This window comes from Desarmillaria tabescens (genome assembly GCF_030435595.1).
Source record: "Desarmillaria tabescens strain CCBAS 213 chromosome Unknown EV420scaffold_20, whole genome shotgun sequence".
In the NCBI taxonomy this organism is placed as follows: Eukaryota; Fungi; Basidiomycota; class Agaricomycetes; order Agaricales; family Physalacriaceae; genus Desarmillaria; species Desarmillaria tabescens.
The window spans coordinates 548,890-569,245 of NW_026848319.1; the positions used below are offsets into that span (position 1 = coordinate 548,890).

At 48.2% G+C, this 20,356-nt stretch overlaps 9 protein-coding genes across 9 annotated transcripts; 2 read left to right on the forward strand and 7 right to left on the reverse strand.

Annotated features, from left to right (window-relative positions):
- Positions 1-21: 21 nt before the first annotated feature.
- EV420DRAFT_1335182 (uncharacterized protein) lies at positions 22-1,770 on the forward strand. Its single transcript, XM_060468860.1, has 3 exons — positions 22-552; positions 604-926; positions 980-1,770. Exons 1-3 carry the CDS (start codon positions 83-85, stop codon positions 1,678-1,680), a joined length of 1,494 nt encoding a protein of 497 aa, XP_060330103.1. The 5' UTR covers positions 22-82; the 3' UTR covers positions 1,681-1,770.
- A 1-nt stretch (position 1,771) lies between these two features.
- Positions 1,772-3,340, reverse strand: EV420DRAFT_1547480 (uncharacterized protein). The gene is made up of 5 exons (XM_060473348.1): positions 2,881-3,340; positions 2,556-2,814; positions 2,299-2,501; positions 2,156-2,246; positions 1,772-2,101 (listed from the first exon to the last, which is right to left on the reverse strand). The coding sequence occupies exons 1-5, from the start codon at positions 3,000-3,002 to the stop codon at positions 1,922-1,924; spliced, it is 855 nt and encodes a 284-aa protein (XP_060330104.1). The 5' UTR covers positions 3,003-3,340; the 3' UTR covers positions 1,772-1,921.
- EV420DRAFT_479415 (uncharacterized protein) lies at positions 3,186-3,980 on the forward strand. Its single transcript, XM_060482314.1, has 3 exons — positions 3,186-3,530; positions 3,578-3,914; positions 3,963-3,980. Exons 1-2 carry the CDS (start codon positions 3,281-3,283, stop codon positions 3,904-3,906), a joined length of 579 nt encoding a protein of 192 aa, XP_060330105.1. The 5' UTR covers positions 3,186-3,280; the 3' UTR covers positions 3,907-3,914; positions 3,963-3,980.
- A 1,078-nt stretch (positions 3,981-5,058) lies between these two features.
- On the reverse strand, positions 5,059-6,526 carry EV420DRAFT_479290 (uncharacterized protein). Its single transcript, XM_060482313.1, has 6 exons — positions 6,182-6,526; positions 5,943-6,129; positions 5,689-5,889; positions 5,602-5,636; positions 5,236-5,549; positions 5,059-5,176 (listed from the first exon to the last, which is right to left on the reverse strand). Exons 1-6 carry the CDS (start codon positions 6,390-6,392, stop codon positions 5,102-5,104), a joined length of 1,023 nt encoding a protein of 340 aa, XP_060330106.1. The 5' UTR covers positions 6,393-6,526; the 3' UTR covers positions 5,059-5,101.
- Position 6,527: 1 nt separating this feature from the next.
- EV420DRAFT_479289 (uncharacterized protein) lies at positions 6,528-8,067 on the reverse strand. The gene is made up of 2 exons (XM_060482312.1): positions 7,782-8,067; positions 6,528-7,730 (listed from the first exon to the last, which is right to left on the reverse strand). Exons 1-2 carry the CDS (start codon positions 8,019-8,021, stop codon positions 6,675-6,677), a joined length of 1,296 nt encoding a protein of 431 aa, XP_060330107.1. The 5' UTR covers positions 8,022-8,067; the 3' UTR covers positions 6,528-6,674.
- A 78-nt stretch (positions 8,068-8,145) lies between these two features.
- EV420DRAFT_479476 (major facilitator superfamily domain-containing protein) lies at positions 8,146-10,716 on the reverse strand. Its single transcript, XM_060482315.1, has 16 exons — positions 10,362-10,716; positions 10,246-10,309; positions 10,110-10,189; positions 10,013-10,057; positions 9,855-9,948; positions 9,602-9,793; positions 9,315-9,546; positions 9,251-9,258; positions 9,168-9,200; positions 8,983-9,107; positions 8,839-8,927; positions 8,709-8,782; positions 8,638-8,653; positions 8,522-8,588; positions 8,375-8,468; positions 8,146-8,328 (listed from the first exon to the last, which is right to left on the reverse strand). The coding sequence occupies exons 1-16, from the start codon at positions 10,614-10,616 to the stop codon at positions 8,237-8,239; spliced, it is 1,560 nt and encodes a 519-aa protein (XP_060330108.1). The 5' UTR covers positions 10,617-10,716; the 3' UTR covers positions 8,146-8,236.
- A 464-nt stretch (positions 10,717-11,180) lies between these two features.
- On the reverse strand, positions 11,181-12,408 carry EV420DRAFT_1480416 (mitochondrial carrier protein; the record flags this gene model as incomplete). Its single annotated transcript, XM_060469670.1, has 6 exons — positions 11,181-11,248; positions 11,300-11,311; positions 11,369-11,663; positions 11,718-12,125; positions 12,182-12,305; positions 12,386-12,408. 6 exons carry the CDS (start codon positions 12,406-12,408, stop codon positions 11,181-11,183), a joined length of 930 nt encoding a protein of 309 aa, XP_060330109.1.
- A 2,883-nt stretch (positions 12,409-15,291) lies between these two features.
- Positions 15,292-16,138, reverse strand: EV420DRAFT_1620982 (3,4-dihydroxy-2-butanone 4-phosphate synthase-domain-containing protein; the record flags this gene model as incomplete). Its single annotated transcript, XM_060475635.1, has 3 exons — positions 15,292-15,635; positions 15,688-15,812; positions 15,870-16,138. 3 exons carry the CDS (start codon positions 16,136-16,138, stop codon positions 15,292-15,294), a joined length of 738 nt encoding a protein of 245 aa, XP_060330110.1.
- Positions 16,139-17,232: 1,094 nt separating this feature from the next.
- Positions 17,233-18,451, reverse strand: EV420DRAFT_1271103 (phosphatidylserine decarboxylase-domain-containing protein; the record flags this gene model as incomplete). Its single annotated transcript, XM_060467619.1, is given in 6 exon segments — positions 17,233-17,320; positions 17,371-17,445; positions 17,462-17,633; positions 17,686-18,127; positions 18,177-18,270; positions 18,318-18,451. 6 exon segments carry the CDS (start codon positions 18,449-18,451, stop codon positions 17,233-17,235), a joined length of 1,005 nt encoding a protein of 334 aa, XP_060330111.1.
- Positions 18,452-20,356: the final 1,905 nt, after the last annotated feature.

Consider the following 20,356-nt stretch of genomic DNA (forward strand, 5'->3'; position numbering starts at 1 on the left):
CGCGTTGAAGTACGCGACGTGATCACATGATGACCAGTATTTATGGTCGTATGCCTGCCTTTGCTTTCTTCTTTCTACTTCCATGTACTATCCACGCACAAGATCTATCTCCCCTCCCTCGTCGTCGCCGCCATCATCGCCTGGCCCATGTATAGATTCGTCCCCTCCATCGTCGCCCGGTGTCGTTGACAGTGAGCCTGAGTCGTTCCATCCATCACCCCATCCCTATGCCGGGAGCATCAAAGCAACGAAAAGACCCCCGGAATACGACGCCGAGAAGGGAAAGTACGCGAACAAGAGACCATTCCCCCAGTCGCCTAATGACCAGGTCGCTAAGAGAAGGAGGCAGACGTCGCGGATGGACTTGAAGGAGTTGGACTTTGACGACATAATGACCGATACGGAAGAATCAAATGCAGTATCTGACACCAGTTTTAGTGTTGATGCGTCCTTTGGACTGGATTCGCCAGCTGTCCTGGCACAGAATGAGAAGATATGGGAGGAAGCTGTTAACGAGATCATCGACTTGGGATGCGGTCAGGTTGACTTGGTGTAAGCCGTCTATACTTTTCTAGGTAGTATTTCTCACTTATTTTTCGATAGCGGGAGAGGTCTACAGCTTATCCCGTACACCGCTATCGATGGACTGTCCAAATTCTTTGTTCCGTCCGATCAACAAGAGCGCGAATATGTTTCAGAGTCGCCAACTAGTCCAGTGTTGCAGCAGAAAGTGTTCAAAAGGAACTTTACGGCTCCTGCAACCACAGATGCGTCCAAAGCACGATTCGAGACGCGTCTATCGACGCGTAGTGTTCTGTCGTTGGGCGTACCGCGAGAAGAGATTCATTTGCAGTTGCGGAATAACGCGATTTCTGTACTGCCTATAGATCTCTTCGACCTGCAGAAATTAACGCTTCTTGGACTCCGTACGTCTCTATGTCTTTTATGTGTTGCTCTGGTCATTGATTGGAGCGCGTAGAACAAAACCGCCTGACATACATCCCTCCCGAAATCGCTCATCTGGAGAACCTTCGCGAGCTCAACCTTTCGATGAACAAACTCGAATATCTTCCGTCCGAGATGCTGCGCATGAAGTTCAAAAAACTAGCGCTCATAGGCAACCCATGGAAACAGGCCCCAGATCAATCCCCGCGGCCCGTCTCAGAGACGCGACATCTTCTCCCCCACGTTATTCCCTTCTCCGAACTGTGCCTTCGCCTTCTGTTCTCACCTCCCTCACCTCCCTGTCCCCAGACTGTACTGGAGAAATACTATGATCTCCCTCTCGCTGAGGACAAATACATTCTTCCTGACCGAAAGCTGTGGCCCTCTATAGGCCCACACCTAAAGAGCGTGCTGAATGCATGCGTACCAGGGTCAGTGTACATCGATCCAGACCTTCCATATGCAACGGGGACAGGTGTCTGCGGATGCGGAGGTCTCTTTGTGCAGCATGCAGAGGAGAGGTTTACCTGGGAGAGCATCGTCGCGGGGTTTGACTTGGGGGAAAGAGCCAAGGTACCGGTGAGATGGAGGGGCTGTCAATGGGGGTGTTTGGACCATTTGGAGGGTCCGAAGGGAGAGGAAGAACCTATGACAGAGGTTCTGAGTGACGAGGATGTAGTCAGACCCATTGAGGTCGGACAGGGCGAACTGGATTTCTCGGATGATGAGACGTAGGGTTCGACGACACAATTGTATTATTTGTATTACTAGTTCCTCGGAATAAGCCATATTTATTATCATTGTACTATAATCACAAACGTTCACACAAGAATAACCTGGTGGACTGTACTCCATGACAAGTGACAGACAATCTCGAGGATTTATTGCGGAACTAAAATCAGCAACGAGTAGATTTATATAAACCGATTCGTCTGATTCAAAAGGATCTCTAAAGAAGCATCAGAGCTGGAAGAGACTACTTCTTGCAGATTTCGCTCAGACTGTCCTCATTGAAAGTTATCTTCCCTCCAGACGTTGAGTCCTGTGACCCCGACGAAGTCGATGTTCCGCTATCGTCGTCGTCCGACGCTCGTCTTGAGGACTGGGTTCCATACTGCATCATCACAACCCGCAGATACTGTATCAGAAAGTCGTTCTGTTGCCATGTCAGAAATCGTATATGTCACGAGATGGCAGAATCGCTACGAGCCTCGCGTTGTTTCTCCGCACTCCATGGGGTAAGCACCACGTCAGTCAGTTCTGGCGTAAAGAATGCACCACCGGGGAGATAGTTGGCTTCTCTGTTCAAACGTTCAGGAGGGTGGAACCATCGGTGAAAAGACAAGTCCGTACAACCAAGGTCCTTGGGTAAGTGCATGACCAGCGAGCAGAAGACACTGTTTGACGGCGTTCTTGCATTTGTCCTGATCGTCTTTCGAGTCTGAGATTATCTTGGATATGGGGGGTTTCTCGGGATTCTTGGAGACGTCGGGGAGAACAGTCCACCAGCGGTCTCCTCCGTCCTCGTGGTCCATTTCTAGGGCGCTTTGCTTGATCTGACGGATTGTTACTGATGGAAACTTTCCATACGCGGATACGGTAGCACGCACCTCTTCGAAGAATTCTATTTCCTTCTGCTGTAGAGGACGACCGTTGGTATTAGTGATGAGAATGGCACGGATCGTCTGATTTCCGTCGCTATCCTTCAGTTTCCAGTTTTCTGCAATGTAATACCACCGACTTCCTGTCGTATCCGAATTCATTTGTGTTATGTTTTCATTTTTTGGTCCGTCATCTAGTTGCACTGTCATTGTTGTTTCGATGCTGCTCACATCTGATCGAAAATGCAATGCAGAATCAAATATAGGGCTAGATATAAATTTTGCAAGCCCGTCAAAGATGCAGATATGTTGTGAAGGATGACTTGACACTCACATTGCAGATGTTGATACAGCGAATATCACAAAAATAAACCAGCGTCTGAGATCGGCTAACTTCATCGGCGTGCCAGACGTGATGAAGATGGAGAGAGCCAGCTCTGTTACCCGTCTTCCCATGGTCGGTTCTTTTTTATAGCCAAGTTGCCAGTTGGCACTGCATGCCTGTGAACGGATGCCATCACGACGACGTATTTTGGGAACCGAGGCAGTTCAAAATATTTTGCTTCAGATGACAAACGGAGAGACGCACTGAGACCGGAAGAACTGCCGCAGGAGAGAGCACAGAACAACAAAGTGCACTCGAAGAAAGTCCTTCCGGTCCGTGATTCCGGAGAACATTGGTCCTGGGAAGTGATTTCCAAACTGGGATCCAGCTCCCATGAAATTGTACCAGCATGTCGCTCTGCCCAGGCTACAAGCAGGTCGACGCGTTCGGACCAGATGACGAATATGAAGACGAAGAAGAGGTATCCTACGTCACCCTCGACCTTGGAAGTGTCGAACCGTCTCTGCTTCCCAGTTCAGCAAGCTACCGCCTCATTGGTCTCGATACGCCCACTCCCTTTTTGCAGCTCTCTGGTACGGTCCTGAAGGGACAACATGAATCTTTGCTGGGAACAGAATTGCTGTTTGGTGATGGCAAAGGTAAATTGTCTTACTGTTCCAACGCTCTTCTGTGTCTCACCTAATAGACACATCTGCCGACAGGAGTAAACGGACTGTAGCATATCTTGCAAGTACCAAGCAACGCGTCTGCTTCAAGGAAGTTCGATTGCAGCCTAAGGGCGAAGGAAAGGAAAAAGACAAAGAGCCGCCGGCTGAAGAAGACAACGGGAGGCACGCGCTGGATCGAACGACCGGAAAGCAGGCGCCCCCTCCGCGAAAGAAGCGAACCAAGAAGAAAAAGCGGAAGATGGCGCCGAGGGGGAGGACGCACCAAAGCCAACGAGGAAAAGCGACAGAAAAGGAAAAGGAAAGAAGAAGCAGACTGACAATGCTTACGATGACGACGAGGAGATGATGTAGCTGGTAAGTTTCAAATTCTATCTTCACAGCACCTCCTTTTAATTCCCGTAGGACTTCTGACTAATTTTTTATCGCCGGATTCTACACGGATTCCCTTACAGCAGAATATTGTGAGTATTCCTGCATAAGAGACAGATCTGTACACTGATAAGCTACGACTGACAGATACACAATTCTATCAATGGATGTATCGATAATTTCCGCTTTAGAGCTGGAATATTTAATGTTTGTGCAGAAGGTACAAATCCAATCCACGCTGGCTGGGTTCCTGTCTGAATAAACGTTGAACGACTGACATTTAGCAACGAGAACGTTTATCCTCTTCATTTTTTTCTCTGGTGCAGATGCGGCTGTGTATACTTTACTGCACGCTGTAAACTTAAGTTGGTGACAAGGAAGCTACCTCCATACTCCGACTCTGAAAATCCACCATCTACTACAACTTTATCCCCCGGCTCACCCGCACCATTACTTACGTCGTCGATCTCCGCGAAGATGCGATAGAAACAGCAGTGAAACCAGTGTATCGCTATCTCCTCTTCCTACCCAACGGTATCGACGTCAAAACACTGGTTCTTCAAGTCTCGTATGTATCTTTCGTCCTTACACGGATCGGCGCTGGGTGGAATCACAGCTCCAAAATTCCAATTTGTGTCCGCTACCATCGGTACCTGTCTATGATCGCAGAAGATGCGCAACGCGACGATGGGAAGGGACGGCTGGCCATATATATTTCCCTGATCGACTCTGATCTTCAGGAGCACCTACAACACCTCTTGTTACTCGCAATGGAGATATTGCAAAATCTCCGACTCGATGTCCCTGAGGGCTTGTTGTCTTTCCTGACTCCAATAGAAGACACTCGTTGGATAACGCTTGATGGCGTCCAACATTTCCGTCGAATCGAGCAATGTCCTCAGGAAACGAGGGATGCTGAGGATATCAATTCGACACTTGTGAATGGCTTTCGAAGGGACTCAGCAGTACGTGAGTGTAACCTCTTCCATCTGCTTGGTTCTAACTATCCGTGTATTTAGGGTTGGGACGTCCTACCACTCTCTTCAATTGCTTGGAATACAAATGAATGCAGCGGTCTTTACCTAAAACCTTTGGTAACAAAATTATCTCAGCAATCGGTTTCCAAATAAATATAGTAATATTGACAGTAAACGTTGTGCGCATAATATTATCTAGTTGCTCAAGCATGATTCGATAACGTTGGGAATCCTCTCATCGACTTTGGACAAGATATCAACCAACTCAGCCTGTGTTACAACTCTGTTAGTAAGGGTATATCGAAGGAGGAACCGAAGGCACTGCTCACCCATATCTTCTCCTGTGCTTTCAGGCCCGTTTCGCTCATCGCATAATCACTAGGCTCTACTACCTTTGAAAAAGACACATAACCGCCACGTAGATTCTGATCCTCTGCAACGGCAGCCCATACCAGCTGGCGGCTACCTTCCTCTGCCGTGTAACCGATCAATTTAACCATGGCCCAATCGGCAAGTGCCATATACCAGGTGTCTGTAATGCTCCGGCGCAATTCTGACGCACAGAACCCAGGGTTGATGGAATTGACGATGATCGAGTCTGGTAGACGACTTTGCAGAGAGCGAGCAAAAAATACATTGAGGACTGTACAGAATGATTAGTTTGTTCAGTACACGGAAAGCCATTCTGATATTACGTTTTGTCACATAATAACGTTTGGTCTGCATGTTGCTAATCACGCAAATGAATATAATGTAATTCGTGAGAAAAAACGGGAAGCTACCTTGGTGTACAATACTCCTTGCTCGAGAGTGTGGCTAATATATCGCCATCCGTAACGCTTTTCGGAAGATTCGTGAAATAATGAACATCGCTAGCTACGACGCAGATACGCGGCGTGGTATTGTATTCTTTAGCCGTGTGTAAGATGCGAGGAAGCAGACGTAGTGCAAGCAAAGGGGATGCGATGTCGTTGATTTGCAGCCTGCATGAATGCATGAGGTGAATGTATTAACGGGGTCGCACGAGCGGACATACGCGGATTCCCATCCATCAGGAGTAGTCAGATACTCCTTAGTCGGAATGACGCCGGCATTAAGAACGAGGATATCCAGGCGGCCGCCGTCGGCTTCGAACCTGTTCGCAAAGGCGGTGACAGAGGAGAAGCGACTAAGGTCGACCAACCAGAGTTCAGCTTTCTGGTAACCTGTTTCGTTTTTCAGCCCTAACGGTGAGAAAGTCAGCTGTGCATTTTATACCAGGCTAAAACAACACACTTTCCAAAGCAGCTTGTCCTCGCTCCTCACTCCGGCATGCCATGACAATCCTCCCTGGGTTCATGGTAGCAAAATGTTTGGTGGCTTGAAATCCTAGACCAGTGTTGGCGCCAACTATGATAACAGTCTTCCCAGAGAGATCGACTTTGACGACCGGAGGCATTGCCTTCATTTGATCTTTGAGACCTGAGAGGATTGTTTTTTTTGTCATGGTGAGTCTTGGAAAGTCGAAGTCGAAGTCGAAGTCTCATCGTTGGGCTATCAATTTAAATGGTTTCCTGTAGTGCCGCCGAAAACACAGTCGCGGGTGACGTCAGTACAGCAGATGCCGGACGCACTCGTCATCAGCCAGATCTGAACGGACACATGCGTGATGCAGATGGAATGAATATAATTACGCATGCGAATTGAAGTAAACAGTGTGAGTAACAGCACACAGTCAAGATTAGCACCCCTTAGCGATTACAATCCCTTCTACTCCGCTGGTAAAGAATTAGGACACGACAGGCGATCCGTTTTCGTATACCAGCCAGCAACTACGCTCGTGAAGCATTGACTTGAGACCTCGTAGGAGCTGCGCGGTGACAGTAAACCTCCAGTCTCCGTGAAGAAATACAGTATCTACCGCCGGAAAGCATTCCGTGAATAAAACATGCGCGTGAACCTTCATCCAAGCATTAAGGCTTCGGAGAGGGCCAAATGGACTTGCAAACAAACGAATGCGCTTTATTGAAGCATAATACTTCTTTGCAGCATGTCTTGAGGATTCGTGATTAATAATATGAGCATGGCCAGCCGGAAGAGCCAGTTCCTCGCACTTTGGAAATACGTGGAACAGGATGGACAAGCGCGTTGCTTCCAAGAAAACACCATCCTGTAGTTCCAGCACTGCGACTTGAGGAAACTGTGGAAGTTGTGAAAGATGGCAAAGGCTATGGATGACTGCATTGTCGATGATGACGTGTGTCAAACAAGGGACACGGAAAGGTCGGGGCATGGGACACAGCGGCTCTGAGCTTGGATTAAGCCGTAGATGGTCTACACACGCCACAGGAAAACGGATAATATTTAGCGGCGACAATGGTACTTCGTTTTTATCGAAGAGTTTACCAAGCAGTAGAGTAGACGACGAAGAAAGATGGTTCAAATTCGGAGCGTGGGCAACGATGGACATGAAAGCTGACTCTGAAGCATGGCAGACTTCAGGGCCGCAATCGGGGTGGCTCGACGTCCAATCGACGCGTCTGAGGCAATGAAGTGACGGTGGTTCATAGTCATTGAATCCGCTCCAAAATTTCGGAGAATCGAGGTCTGCCGATGAGAGCTTTGCCAATATTTCGAGTCGAGGACATCGACTGAGTATGTCAATAAGTCTAATAGAACAATTCTCTGTCTCGACTGGCTGCAGTTCGAGACGACGAACCCAATGGCCGAACATATCCAACATTTCCAGGGAAGGTGCGCACGGCCCAATTGTGATCTCCTCGAAGACAAACTCCGTAACAATACTATTCCATGTCTTGCAAACCAAAGATATAGCTGTCTTAACCTGAGAGGGCATTGTTAACGTCTTCGATAGCTGGGAGCGATTACTACTCACCTCCCAATCCTCCTTTCTGGCTCTTATTTGTGTAATTAAGGTGTACTTCCATCCGGAATCTTGGAATGGGACATAAGAGGCTTCCCGACGCGCCCTCTCGAGCGCTCTGGGTGTCCGAGTGGCATACCAGAAAATGATATGAAGCAGCTCAGGTGGAAAATCCGGTAGATATCCATGTGTATTGGAGGAGAGCTGTCGTTTCGGTATGGGGTGCAAGACAATATCAGTGTCCATTAGCATCTGAAAAAGTCCACGAGGGTAGACGACGGTGAAGGGTGAGTTCAAGTTTAGTGTCCCGGGCCGAAACAGAAGTCAAGCCCCTTTAAGCGCGTTGTTTGAAAGCAAGGGTCCAAGGCAACAGGATGCCGGTCTCTGCCGTGAAATTGAAGTGATTTCCATTGTCCCTTACTAGTTTGAAAATACAATAACTAATCTATATTACAAAATTTTAGACTCTACCACTTGCTGAACGAGCTACGCATTCTCATCTGCTCCCCACGGTAGTATATCCATATCGGAAACGGTATCCCTAACACAACCGCCAGTCCTACCCGATACATTAGCTTGCATTCTGAACAAGTAATATTACATACCAGCGAGCAATGTGTTCCCCCCTCCCAGCCCCAGTGCATCAAACATCTGATTGGCAAAGAGAGGAAAAGCGAACCCAAATAATGATCGAAACACCTTTTGACATGGTGATATGTATCAGAAAGTGATCCAAAAATTTTGACACTCACTGCAGCCGCAGCCAGAGCACTGGCGGCATAGGAGAACGAGTCCACAAGATACAGTTGAATCGGGAGACTGTTCTTTCTGGTCAGAGCGATTTTAGAGTCCGGAAGGAGGCACCCACTATGTCGTCATCATCCCTACCGAAACGATCGTAAGTATCAGCAGAAAGACGGGTAGAACGACGATATTTACCGAATCCATATATCCCCGAACCAATGATAGGCATTATCCAATGCGTATGCTCTTGGGCAGACCATCCGTACCACCTAAGAAATTCTGATGTGAGTCCCATATAATAATACTGATAGAAAATCTCCAATACAGTAGTCCGATCGGGACGAATAACGACCCAAAGAAAAGTGCAGGAATTCGCATTTCAGGTGTTCCTTGGCCGCCGTTTTTCTCTGCGAGCTAAATACATGACATTAGGAAAATTAATCGCATGCATGCGTTTGGGACGACGCACGTAGTGATATACTTGATCAGCAAAGCGGGCACCAAAAAGGGTTGCTAAGATAAAACCTCCACCAAGCCCGAGATAGACAAGGCCGCCGATTCCAGGACCAAATCCGTATGCTTCCTTGAAGAAGCCTTACCAGAAAGAAAATAGACGTCAGGCACAGAAAGATCCTGTAATGATGAAATACTCACTTGCAAAGGTCGCAAACATCAAGTAGTAGATTCCTGGACCTCCGATGAGTAACACTCTGTAAAGTCGGCGTACATAGACTGACCATACATACTTCATTAGGACGTCAGAAACTCAGGTCCACGGGAGATGAAGAAGATATTACTCACAACGCCATGTAGAGACTCAATACAAAACAAATGAGGCTCCGCGTAAGTAAAATGATCGGCCTACTCAAGTTGAGCCACAGATATCGCCATTTCGATATTTGCATTACTGGCGCCTGGATTTGAGACATACGCTCTGAGTCGGGGGACATTTTGGCGCGTCGTAACCGGATAACAGGTGCGTACGTTTCACGGAGAAGGGGAAGACCCACGAGACCGGCCAGGCCCGATGCGCCTGTACGTTTTACTTCAATGTTTTCGTCCCGGTTTCCTTAGAACTGATGACTCACCGGCGATAGTTATGAACACGTACTTAACACCGACGGTTTGAGCAATAAAACCACCCGCGATGGGTCCGACCGCCGGTCCCATCAGCGGGCCCAGGGTGTATAACGACATAGCAGAAGCTCGGTCCTTTTCCGAGAACAGGTCACTCACAGATCCACCTCCACACGCTATCGGCGCACTCCCAGCAAATCCGCCTGTAGGGATTGGATTGCCCATCAGTAAGTAAATTTGAAGTGTAAAAACGAAGGCACAGACTAAGGAATCGAAACGCTATCAGCGCTCCTGTATTAGGTGCAAAGGCACAGCCCAAGTTGAATATCAGGGAGAAAATGTTCCCTATGTGTAGAACCTGAAATATGTCGAAAAGGGCCGTCAATCACCAGACTGCCGTGGAGATAGCTGGTAACACAAACCCATGTCCGACCGTACATCTCAGACATCGGAGCTAAGAACAGAGGCTGCAATATATCAGCCATTAGCTCCGGGAAACTAAACAGACGATTGACGTACTCCAACAGCAAACGATACCAAAAACACGCTGAGTATCAAGGCTGTCGTAACTGTGTCCGTGACCCCATATGTAGCGGCGACTAGTACATAAAAATAAACGTCCAGGCATAGTTCGACAGCTCGTGGGCAAACACACTTTCTGGGAGACCTGGCGCCATCATACTTGAGGCTAATGGTGGTATCAAAGTGTAGAAAGAGACCTACAGTGCATATTTCAGATCGCGTATAATCAGAAGGATAATAATAACCTACAATGCACACAGCGGTCCATTTCTTCGAGCTAGGCCAATTTCTAGCATTCACTGGATCGTGTTCCCAATCGTCTTCGAGGTTTTCGATGGGTTGCTCCTTTGTGTCAAGAGGCAACGTAGGTTTTTCGTGTGCATCTTCGAGTGCGACGTCAGTCGGCTGCCAGACGTGAGTTTCGGAGGAAATAAGTGAGTCGGTATGCTGTAGGTGCTGTCCTATAGGGCGCGACAGCGTAGGGTGTAAGTGTAAATCTGCCATTAGTGTAGTGTAGGACAGAATTTCTCTCAGAGAGTTTTATACACAATGGATTGCAGGGTAGAGAAGAAGGATCTCATTGCGGAGTATTTGTATAAAAAAACCTCCGAGGGATGGATGATTCATCAGCCCAGAAGGTTCTCAGTGTGGAGGGTTTGTAAACCCACACGATATTGACACGGTCCGATCTAACTGTCAGGGCCAATGATTTTTCCGTACTGTCAGAGTGCCGACGGGAAGGCAATTGAAAAGCCGATAGGAACGTTTCCATATGTCATTTCATTTAGTCAGTCACTTCATTCCGGTTTTATGCAGTGGTGTCCTTTCCAAATGAGCTGTTATTCTGATAGCGAGAAGTAGGGACTGGAACTACGGAGAATAAACATGAGGAGGGCTCGTGGACACGGTTGTAATAAGAGAGCTTAAAAAGATAATGGAGAGTTTCCTATCGGGATGGATCGATGGAATAAAGAATTTCACTCATTACAGACATCCTAGAAGTGAGAGGTTATTGATAATCAGGATACGGAAAAAGGTAGGAACGCACTATCGACGCGTACTTTGAGTTTACTTGCCACCGGTCGTACCCATTCCCATGGCTGCCTTGAAAGAGTCATAGATCCACCATTGGAAGCCTGGAAGAAACGCGTAAGGATGCGTGTGATCGAGATGAGCGCACTATTTACCAGTCAAAGTACCTAGAATGATGCCGAGGTAAGGACACAGGTGTCAGTCAATATGTAAAAGACACGAACCAATCATGAGGACACGAGTTCCGAGACCCTTAGTGGCCAATGTTCCAAATCCGACTTCGCTGGCGATGGTACCGATTGACTTGCCCTTGTTGGCGGCCTTTCCGAGTTGCGAGACGAGGGAATCAGCAGGGTGTGAGACGACGGCACAAACAACACCAGCGATGTAACCAGAAGCGAAAGTAACACCAAGTTGAGTGGTCTTGCTGTAGGTTTCCTTAGGCTGAGGGAAGACGTGGGTGTAGAACAATTGGACGGTCTTTTCGAAGAAGTAGAACTTGGCCATGGTGTAGGGGATCTAGATATAATAAAGATAAGGAGAAGCCATGGAAAACCTAATCCTGACACGGACCTGACGCGACCAGAGAGGGACAAGGGAACCGAAAGGATAACGGGTTTCGATCTTCTGCTTGCTCATTTCCTTCAAAGCAGCACCGAAAGCGGTAGGGAAAGTGCCGGCGGGACTGGTCTGAATCTTAACTTTGGTCATCTCGAGAGGGCACAGGGCGACATCGGCGAAGGCTTCAGCGGAAGCAGAACCGGCAAGCCAGATAGCACCCTTGTACTTCTCGGAAATCTCCTCACCGGCCAAGTTCATGTAGAAGTCCTTGAAGACTTCATACAAACCGTACTTGAACATGCCCTGGAGCGAGTAGCCGACGAACGTGGGACCAAAGCCTTTCCAGATACCATTGGAACCCTCCTCCTTCAGGAGGAGCTTGAGGCCTGACCCAAGACCGGTGTATTTCGCGGGGCTGACCTTGAAGGTCATGAGGATGAAGCAGTTATCAAGCTTTATGAAAATGTAGTACACACCTGCATGTTACATTTGGTAACATCCAAGGGAGTGATACCGGCGTGCGTGATACCGCAAGCCAGGATACCACCGAGCATACATTTTGAGTAGTACGCGGCGTCATGAGGAACGGGTCCAAGATATCTGTGGGAAACAAATTGTGTGAGGAAGAGAAAAACCAGACCGGGTGAGCCATGCCTAGAATCGGCGGTTGGGTGACATACCTAGCATCCCATTTTGCAGACATTGTGGAGAATTAGAAGGTCGTTACGAATGTAAATCTAAATCTATGGCAGCCTTAGGATTGCCTGTCCCAAGTGCAAGATAGCGTCGGAGCTGGAGAATGCTCGTGAGGGTTGGAAAGGAGCCGGTGAGTTGGCAGACGGGACTGAAAAATGTCCCGTAGCACTCCGTGATATGCCGAGCCAATTGTTACGGCCGCTGATGTAACCAACCGATGCGGCATCCTCCGCGCCGAAACGCACTCAACTAAAGGTCTTTTACTAACGGATAAAGGCCATTCCTTGTAGTTCAATAATTTTCTGCTTGTCTATAAACTAGAGACGGATCTCTGTCTCCGCGCCTTGGTGCTTTCTGCCATCACCAAGGACTTACGTGTCGAAACGGGGTAACAAGTCAAACCTTGATTTCTATCGTGGTGACTAAGTCGGTACTGGAGCTTATCTCGTGTGGCGCACGGTAAGCTTCTAGTTTTAAAATGCTTCTACAAGCTCTTGGATGGATGGATGGATGGATAGATACTCGAAGTCGGATCTCATACTGATAACTGGAGCTCAAGCTTGCATATGTGCAGACTTACTTAGTCCGGGCGCCCGAGGACATTACATGCACAGGCCGGCGAACACGAAGTACCATCATTCATTTTAACTGGATATATGCCAGGGTAACCTTATAAGAATATTCCGCGGTAACATTCAATTTGCCAGACTGTCCGACCGACGCCACCTCGGGCTCCAGGAACTTAACGTCTCTCAAAGCTCATACATGTGTCGACTGAAAGGCGTTAGAAATTTTCGATACAACCAATAGCCTATTCTACAGAACTCTGGATTATTGTCTGAGGGGAAGTGGAGTATAGATTATTAAGTAGGATTAATATTAAAATTGTCCTTGGAGTTCCCTGAGGTGCTGAAGTCTGGGCAAGCCAACATGAATGACGCGGGCTCAGCGGCCACGCATTCACGAGCGATTTGTTGATGTGCGTCACTGCTCCTCCTCGCCTACCCATTGCAAGTCACCGGGAGAATCCCTCACTGTACGGCCGGAACTTGAAGGTCTTTCATCTGGGAAAGCCCTGGAGCGACGCAGTTCCTCCTTATACGCCAATGAAGGTGGAAGTACCACATTCCTGGAAATGGGCCTGTATAAGATCGAATCGTTGGCAGGGGATGTCTGACGCGGAGGCGGTAAAGCTGAAGGCATCGTCCCTCGTTGGCTGCGCGTCCACTCAGGTGTTTCTTCAACGCGCGCTTCATTCACTCTCGGTGGCGAGGCTGGTGGTGGCGGCAGTGGTGACTCAGGCTTGTAGGTTGGAGACCGGGTATTAGCGTCTACCACCCGAAGCCAAGTCATGAACACCAGCATGTCTCGACTCGCCCCTCGATCTTTTCCACGACGCCGCGTTTCCGGGATCCCTGTCTTCCTCATTAATTGACCTTCGTCGCTTTTTTGGCACTGGCATTAGAGTTGGAACAAAAGTCGGACCATTTCGAGGAAGCCAAGTGCCTTCTCCGGGGCGAAGGTCGTCGCGGGAGTTGAGTCCGTACTTGTTCCCGGACATATGAGCGGGAAGCGGTCATGTCAGGTGGGTCAACGGTACCTTCGCCGCCATCTCTGTATCGACGGTGAGTGCGTTCTTCGTAAGGAGAACGTTCGGGTCTCCATGGCCCCTCCCTGATTTGGGGGGAATTTTCGTAGGCCGCACCAGACGTCCGTCTCGGTGGCTCCATAGGAGGAGACCGTGGACGATAATGGCTCTCCGCGTGTGGCGGGTGATGCCAGTCCGGTAATGACTGTCTATAATCTTCCGGCCCCATTGGTTCATGGCGGTGGGCATGCACAGAGTAACCTGTTCTACTTTCAGGCAATGCGTCGGTGAAGTATCTGGTACGTTCAGGCACCGAATCGCGAAGTCCTGGTGAGTGGCATGATTAGGATTGGGGCAGACAAAGGAAGAAATCTACAAACTCGGGGAAAGTGGCCCATAGCTTGTAGCCACATCGTCCCTTTGGCTAGGCAGAAGTCAAGCCGGGTCCAAATCAACGAGTCAGCATCTAAACGTACTCGTATGACAATCTCCTTTCACTGTGACATGGGTGAGATCAAAGAACTGTAAAAAAAAAACATCGTGAAAATGATAGACGTACTGTAGTGGCGCGTAGGAGGCGGGAGGGACATGGTCCTTTACCAGCCGTTCCAGGTACGACAAGCGATCGAGTACAGTGTCAACGAAACGACGCGTCTCCCGTACTTCGTCGATGAGTTTTTGGTGGAATTCTCGCTCAGTGGCGATGAGTGGCGGAGTGTAAGTGCGCGCAGGTGCTCGAGAGGATTGACGGTAATATTCTGCCGGACATTCTGTTTTTTGGATGAAGTAGGAAGTGGCGAAGTTTATAGTGAGATCTGAGTCGATGTGGTTGTAGTAGAAGAGCCACAAGAGACAGGCCGTTTAACAACATTTATAGGGCGTACCAGGTCACAATGTTCCAAACAAAGGAAACAAAGGTAATAGCAAGTGCCTGGTCGAATGGAGAAAAACGTGGCTGTCAAGCTACTGCAGACAAAGGAAGCCCTGGTCATCGTCTAAAACTTATGACCTTGGGCAACATCCACATCCTGAAAGAAAGAATAATAAGCGTATCGGTAGGCGATGAACAAGATCGGACCTTACGATAATTAAATAATGAAGAAAAACAATTAAAATCAGGTACCTGACGGTAGATTCCCACGCCTTGAAGGCGGTTGCAGCAGAACTATCGATACATTACAGGGGACGTTATAAACTCTATAAAAGCATTATAGATGAACGAATAAGATACTTTGATACCAAAGAGCGAGTTGGGAGTATCCATTTCATTTTTAAAACGTTCTTCATTCACGATTCTTCTGCTCACAGACCTTCTGCTTTCTTTCTTGCCTCTGCGAGCATCTCCACGCTGATCATCTTTATTCCCCACTTGTCTGCGAAAGCACGACAATCATCCCGGCGCATCATACTTCCCTCCGGGTTATCGTTTACCAGCTCACACAGCACCCCGGCTTGCGGCAGCCCTGTGAGGAGACAGAGATCTACTCCAGATTCTGTGTGACCTCTACGGGTAAGGACGCCACCCTCGCGAGCGCGCAACGGAACGATGTGACCCGGGAGCAAGAAATCGGCGGGCGTGACCGTGGATGAGGCAAGCGCTCGGGATGTCAGTGCTCTGTCATGGGCAGATATCCCGGTAGTAGTCCCTATATATTCGGATGAACCGAAGGAAAACCACGGGCATAATTCCGTACGTACCATGCCTGTAGTCGGCTGTGATAGTATAGGCTGTCCTATGGCGGTCCTGATTATTGTCAGAGACCATCATGGGAAATTCTAGCTGTGCTACTCGTTCTGGAGTGAGCGCAACACAGATATAACCGCTGCCCAGGTGAGTCCAGTGAGGAACAGACTCATTTATCCCAACCGGAAATGCATACCTTGTATGCTTGATCATCCAGGCCATCTTTTCCGTCGTGACCGCACTACCAGCAATGATCAGGTCTCCTTCGTTTTCTCTGCTCTCATCATCCATGACGACCAGGAACTCTCCGGCCTTGAATGCTGCCAGCGCATCGTCCATCGAGTCAAACGCGAACTCGGATCTTACAGGAGGGTTCCGAACCAGCGTCGGACGCCACGGTTGGGCCTTGGAGTTCACGGGGATGGCGGTCATCGTCTGGGTGCTGTGAGTTGCAACTGGCGCCATAGTAAGTGAGAGGGTAGAGAACTACAGTGAATGTGTCATCCTACAGGCCGCGGATATATATAAATACCAGGAAAAGGAAGGAACTAGATTGCTAATTCATCGCATCACCGGTAATTGTCAGATGACTAACGCGGTCACTTGTTGCCCCGTGAAAATCATCTGGAACTTCGTGTCGGAACTTCGAAGGATGTATTTCCTCTGCCAAGTTATGTACGTCCGAAAATGAAGGAGGCCGTACCGAACTCCAACAGTCAGCTTTCTGTTGCAGTAGTAAGCAGCAGTACCGTCACCGCTCGTCTTCTTACTATACCCTGCAACTTACTCTGTACCACATCAGATAGGTGACAGACCTGTGTCCAGAATCCAGACTTTATGGTACTTTCATCAACAGTATGTGTTGGCAGAGTCGCAGAGGGAAGGGGCCCCACCACAGGTTCCGAATTGATGAGATCCGCATTTCCAAAATCACGAATCGGAAGCGAGAGCATTGGGTGACCCCAGACAAATGGATACGAGGGTGAGTGATAAAATGGGGGAGTGGAGCAAAACATGAGGCCAGTCCAAGCATAATTAAGGCAGGCTGTGTCTTCTAGTCTAAGAAAAGAAAATCGTATTCGCCGGTGAGACGAACGGTAAGTTGGATTACTATTTACACCAATACCCCCAAATTTTTGGCAAGACAAGTAACTGAGTTACCGCGATTTTCAAGTACTGTTAGTGGTGAGGCCAACAGTGGGATAGGTGACCGGGTGAAAGTCCGAATCAGATTTATGTTTTCGAGATTATTTGGCATCTCGGACTACATTACTACACTATGCAGATACCAGCACCTACTTATGATACGTAGGAAACATGGTTATTTATAGGAGCCTGGGAAATATTGAAATCCACATTATAGAGTGCGGGACAGTGATAGAGACACTGCGAAGAAACGATACATACAGGAAATTAGTGAGTAGTATAACCTAGCGGATAGAATGGTATCCAGAAGCAGACCGGTATAAATGTTAAATGGTAGCATAAATAATTAACGAGCACACGATTCTTTCACCGAAGTCCCGACAGAGTCCCCAACCTAAATCAAGTCAGCAGAATCACACGGCAAATGAAAGCGAAAAAAACTTTACCTTCACCAGCGTCTCAAGTGCCTCTTCTGAATTCTTTATAAGATCAGCATCAAACCTGAGAAAGAATCAGTCTTGGCGGACCCAATCAGTAAAAAAATCACATACTCTAATAATCCCCTCTCAAACAACGCCACGATGGTGCTGCCGCCATACTTGAAGCACCCCAATTCCTTCCCCCCTCTTCACCGCAACGGACTTCTTATCATCCGCATCTCCTCCGTACGTCCAGACGACACTGCCCACTAATAACGCGCCAACAGCAATGAAAGCCACTTTCTTCCCAGTTGGCTCATGTGTCATGTATATTATCGACCGGACGTTTGCCGTGAATACGTCAAACGAAGGCTGGTTTACTGCTTGCGGGTTGACTAGAGCAGCAGCATCAGACAAGCAGCATGGGTAAGTCGTGACAAGCCATACCTGTGTAGTATTGTCCCGGAATATTGATGGGCTCTCCATCGATCATGCCATCAATTGGGCAATGGAAGCGATGGTAATCCTGAGGCGCCAGCCGGAATATCGCCATACTCGAACCATCGAAAGTGATAGCCGTGTCGGAGGTGGGGGGAACATCCAACAGCTCGGGAACAGTAAAGTTGCGCCCTTTCACCCAAAACTCCCGGGCTAGGTCGAAGGTCTGATACACGACAAGGCGGCAATCGGCTGCGCTGCATATCCCAAGGGGATCTTGGGCGTTTTGTACCGGACGGGCGTCTGGCTTTAGTTTCCTAGAGAAGAAATCGTTGAAACAGCTGTATTTCTTGATGTCGGGTTCCAACAGCTCTTTGAGCGAAAGCGAGTACGTTTTGACAAAGGAGGGAATGGAAGCCACGGATTGGGGACTGTCGTAGATCTTGCCTTGCTGGTAGACGGCTTAGTGGCTGTGAAAGACGCGGAAATGAGGGCTTTACTTTAATTGATAGTCGTTTCAAGAAGTGTGCAACGGTCTCAGTTCCTAAGAGGAGAATCTGCCCTTTGCCGTAAAACAAAAGATGCATGCCAATTCTACCCGAGCCATCAGTACATCATTTGTAGTAGGATAGCATACACACCTTGCATAAATTGGCATACTTTCAAAAACCCTCTCCCCAGTTGCCCTAATCACCACGTAGTTTCCGATGTGATATTCAGCTGCAAGTTTCTCCAGCTCGGGTATGAGTTTGTGTATCCAGGGGATCCTGAACATATGCACCATATGCATATCCACCCCCTGAGTAACATCGCCTGCATTTGTTGCTGAACTATCGATAAGTGCTTCGAGCGCCAAAGCCAAGTTGTCCTCTGTAGTTGAGAGAAAGCTTTCGGGCTGAATATCCGTCTCTACGGGCTTGCCGGCTATGTCTGCTACAGACAATTCGCGAACGACGACGACGGGAGAGGCTGGAAGGCCATGCGGGATGGATTTGTAGAGTTTATATTTGAGAAAATTAGGAATTGTGGGTGTCGGGACCGCGCAGGAGACCATGGCGGAGGGGAGAAGGGGGAGTTGGGGGATGAATGGAAAGCGCTGCGGATAAAAAGACGCTAGCGTGATTTTGCTGGAATTTTGAAGCATTCAGGGGCACATCATCATGTCGATCAACAATTACGAGAGCAAACGTTCGAATAATTCAGGAGCTTGAAGTGCGGAGGATGTACTCGAAGGTTGGAAGGTATACTTCAACACAACTCCAGAGACACAATATAACTTGAATCTCAACTGGGATTCTCTCAAACTGTGAACCGCTAGCGACGTCTCGACGGCAATAACATGGCCGTGTGGGTAAGATCAGCTGCTGCGTCCATGAGTAAACGGACGGCGAGGTAGCACATCACTTACTTAAGTAACAGAATCATGCCATATGCGTCCAAGATGAGACCTTAGCGCTCAAGCAAAAATATCTTGGTATTGAGGAAGCTCTTTCACATTGTTCCCCGCAGCCTCGATGACGTTGGCTAGGATCAAAGGCTGCGAGCTTGAAGTGAATGATAGCCAGATAATACTGATTGAAGAGACGATCAGGGTAGGAAATGTTTTGAGTACGGTTGTATGCCATCTGTTGACCGGGCGCAGCGCATCCAACGCGTAGGACACGGCTTGGATGAGGCTTTATTACGCCAACAAAGTGACTGCAGCTGCATTTGCACCGTATTGCACATGATGCACCCTTTGATGGTTAGATTCCGAAGTTAGGTAGGCCAATCAGAAGATGGGAAGCTCGAACATGTCATGCCAAGTGAATGCTCTTCAGAACAACATTGACAAGCCTGAAGAGAACCAGCATTAGAACGCAAACGCGACTTCGGCGGCACCTCTCGGTACCTACGTCAATGTCTTCAAGACACGATATCAGACACTCCTGTAGGATTATTATTAGACCAATCCCTGAGTTAAGAAACGTCACATTCATGATGAGGAATGGAACAGTCCGATAAAATATTTGGGCGTCCCGTCGGTGAGAATCAAAGAATATTTCTGGGAGCAGCCGTAAAATTTTCGAACTCAGTCGAAACTAAGGTCACGGCCCGAGATCTCGCTCCTTTTCCTGATGCCCCATTCTCATCAACCAACTAGATAGGGATTAAGATAATCTTTGGACACGAAGCTAATGTTACAGCCTCATTTTGCAAGGATTTTGTGGATCTTTCCCTCCCATGATATGCAATTACAGATTGGTTGGACACGAAAGTCTGTCCAGAGGCCAGTCCGAAGCTTACGATGTTTTGCATCCGATATTTTAAAGCCAGGCTACTAGCGCTCGGCGAATTGACAGTATCAAGCCGTTATAACTATTTAAAGTGTGGGGGAAAGGAACATTCTTTACCTGCTTGTGATCAATGAACAGCAGGGAGTAATAGGTATCACCATTCTTATGCCTCAGAATGCATGGTTTTCCTAATGGTTTCTCTGCGGGTGTTGTCTAAGAATACCACGACGCGAGGCGAGTATCTTGCCGTCGTATCAACGGTGTTATCTGAACAATACAGAAATAAACGCCCCATCATACTTGCAATTGTTTAAGCTGAGCCTGCATCATGCAGTCCCTGGCTGTTCGATGAGACTAACGGTGATATCAGACAAGGAGTGTTTAGGGTGAGATCTGGACATATG

Bases quoted from the DNA above. Each gene is read 5' to 3' on its own strand.
- EV420DRAFT_1335182 (XM_060468860.1), top strand. From the start codon at position 83: ATGTACTATCCACGCACAAGATCTATCTCCCCTCCCTCGTCGTCGCCG. The intron at 553-603 runs GTAAGCCGTCTA...ATTTTTCGATAG, and splicing joins TGCGGTCAGGTTGACTTGGT to CGGGAGAGGTCTACAGCTTA. The intron at 927-979 runs GTACGTCTCTAT...TGGAGCGCGTAG, and splicing joins ATTAACGCTTCTTGGACTCC to AACAAAACCGCCTGACATAC.
- EV420DRAFT_479289 (XM_060482312.1), bottom strand. From the start codon at position 8,021: ATGCTAATGGACACTGATATTGTCTTGCACCCCATACCGAAACGACAG. The intron at 7,731-7,781 runs GTGAGTAGTAAT...ATGCCCTCTCAG, and splicing joins CCAGAAAGGAGGATTGGGAG to GTTAAGACAGCTATATCTTT.
- EV420DRAFT_479415 (XM_060482314.1), top strand. From the start codon at position 3,281: ATGTCGCTCTGCCCAGGCTACAAGCAGGTCGACGCGTTCGGACCAGAT. The intron at 3,531-3,577 runs GTAAATTGTCTT...CTCACCTAATAG, and splicing joins GCTGTTTGGTGATGGCAAAG to ACACATCTGCCGACAGGAGT.
- EV420DRAFT_1547480 (XM_060473348.1), bottom strand. From the start codon at position 3,002: ATGGGAAGACGGGTAACAGAGCTGGCTCTCTCCATCTTCATCACGTCT. The intron at 2,502-2,555 runs GTGCGTGCTACC...ACAATCCGTCAG, and splicing joins AAATAGAATTCTTCGAAGAG to ATCAAGCAAAGCGCCCTAGA. The intron at 2,102-2,155 runs GCTCGTAGCGAT...ACATGGCAACAG, and splicing joins GTGCGGAGAAACAACGCGAG to AACGACTTTCTGATACAGTA.
- EV420DRAFT_479290 (XM_060482313.1), bottom strand. From the start codon at position 6,392: ATGACAAAAAAAACAATCCTCTCAGGTCTCAAAGATCAAATGAAGGCA. The intron at 5,890-5,942 runs GTATGTCCGCTC...GCATTCATGCAG, and splicing joins CCTGATGGATGGGAATCCGC to GCTGCAAATCAACGACATCG. The intron at 5,550-5,601 runs GTAATATCAGAA...CATTCTGTACAG, and splicing joins ACGTTATTATGTGACAAAAC to TCCTCAATGTATTTTTTGCT.
- EV420DRAFT_479476 (XM_060482315.1), bottom strand. From the start codon at position 10,616: ATGGCAGATTTACACTTACACCCTACGCTGTCGCGCCCTATAGGACAG. The intron at 8,928-8,982 runs GTGCGTCGTCCC...TCATGTATTTAG, and splicing joins CTGATCAAGTATATCACTAC to CTCGCAGAGAAAAACGGCGG. The intron at 8,469-8,521 runs GTGAGTGTCAAA...CCATGTCAAAAG, and splicing joins GTGCTCTGGCTGCGGCTGCA to GTGTTTCGATCATTATTTGG.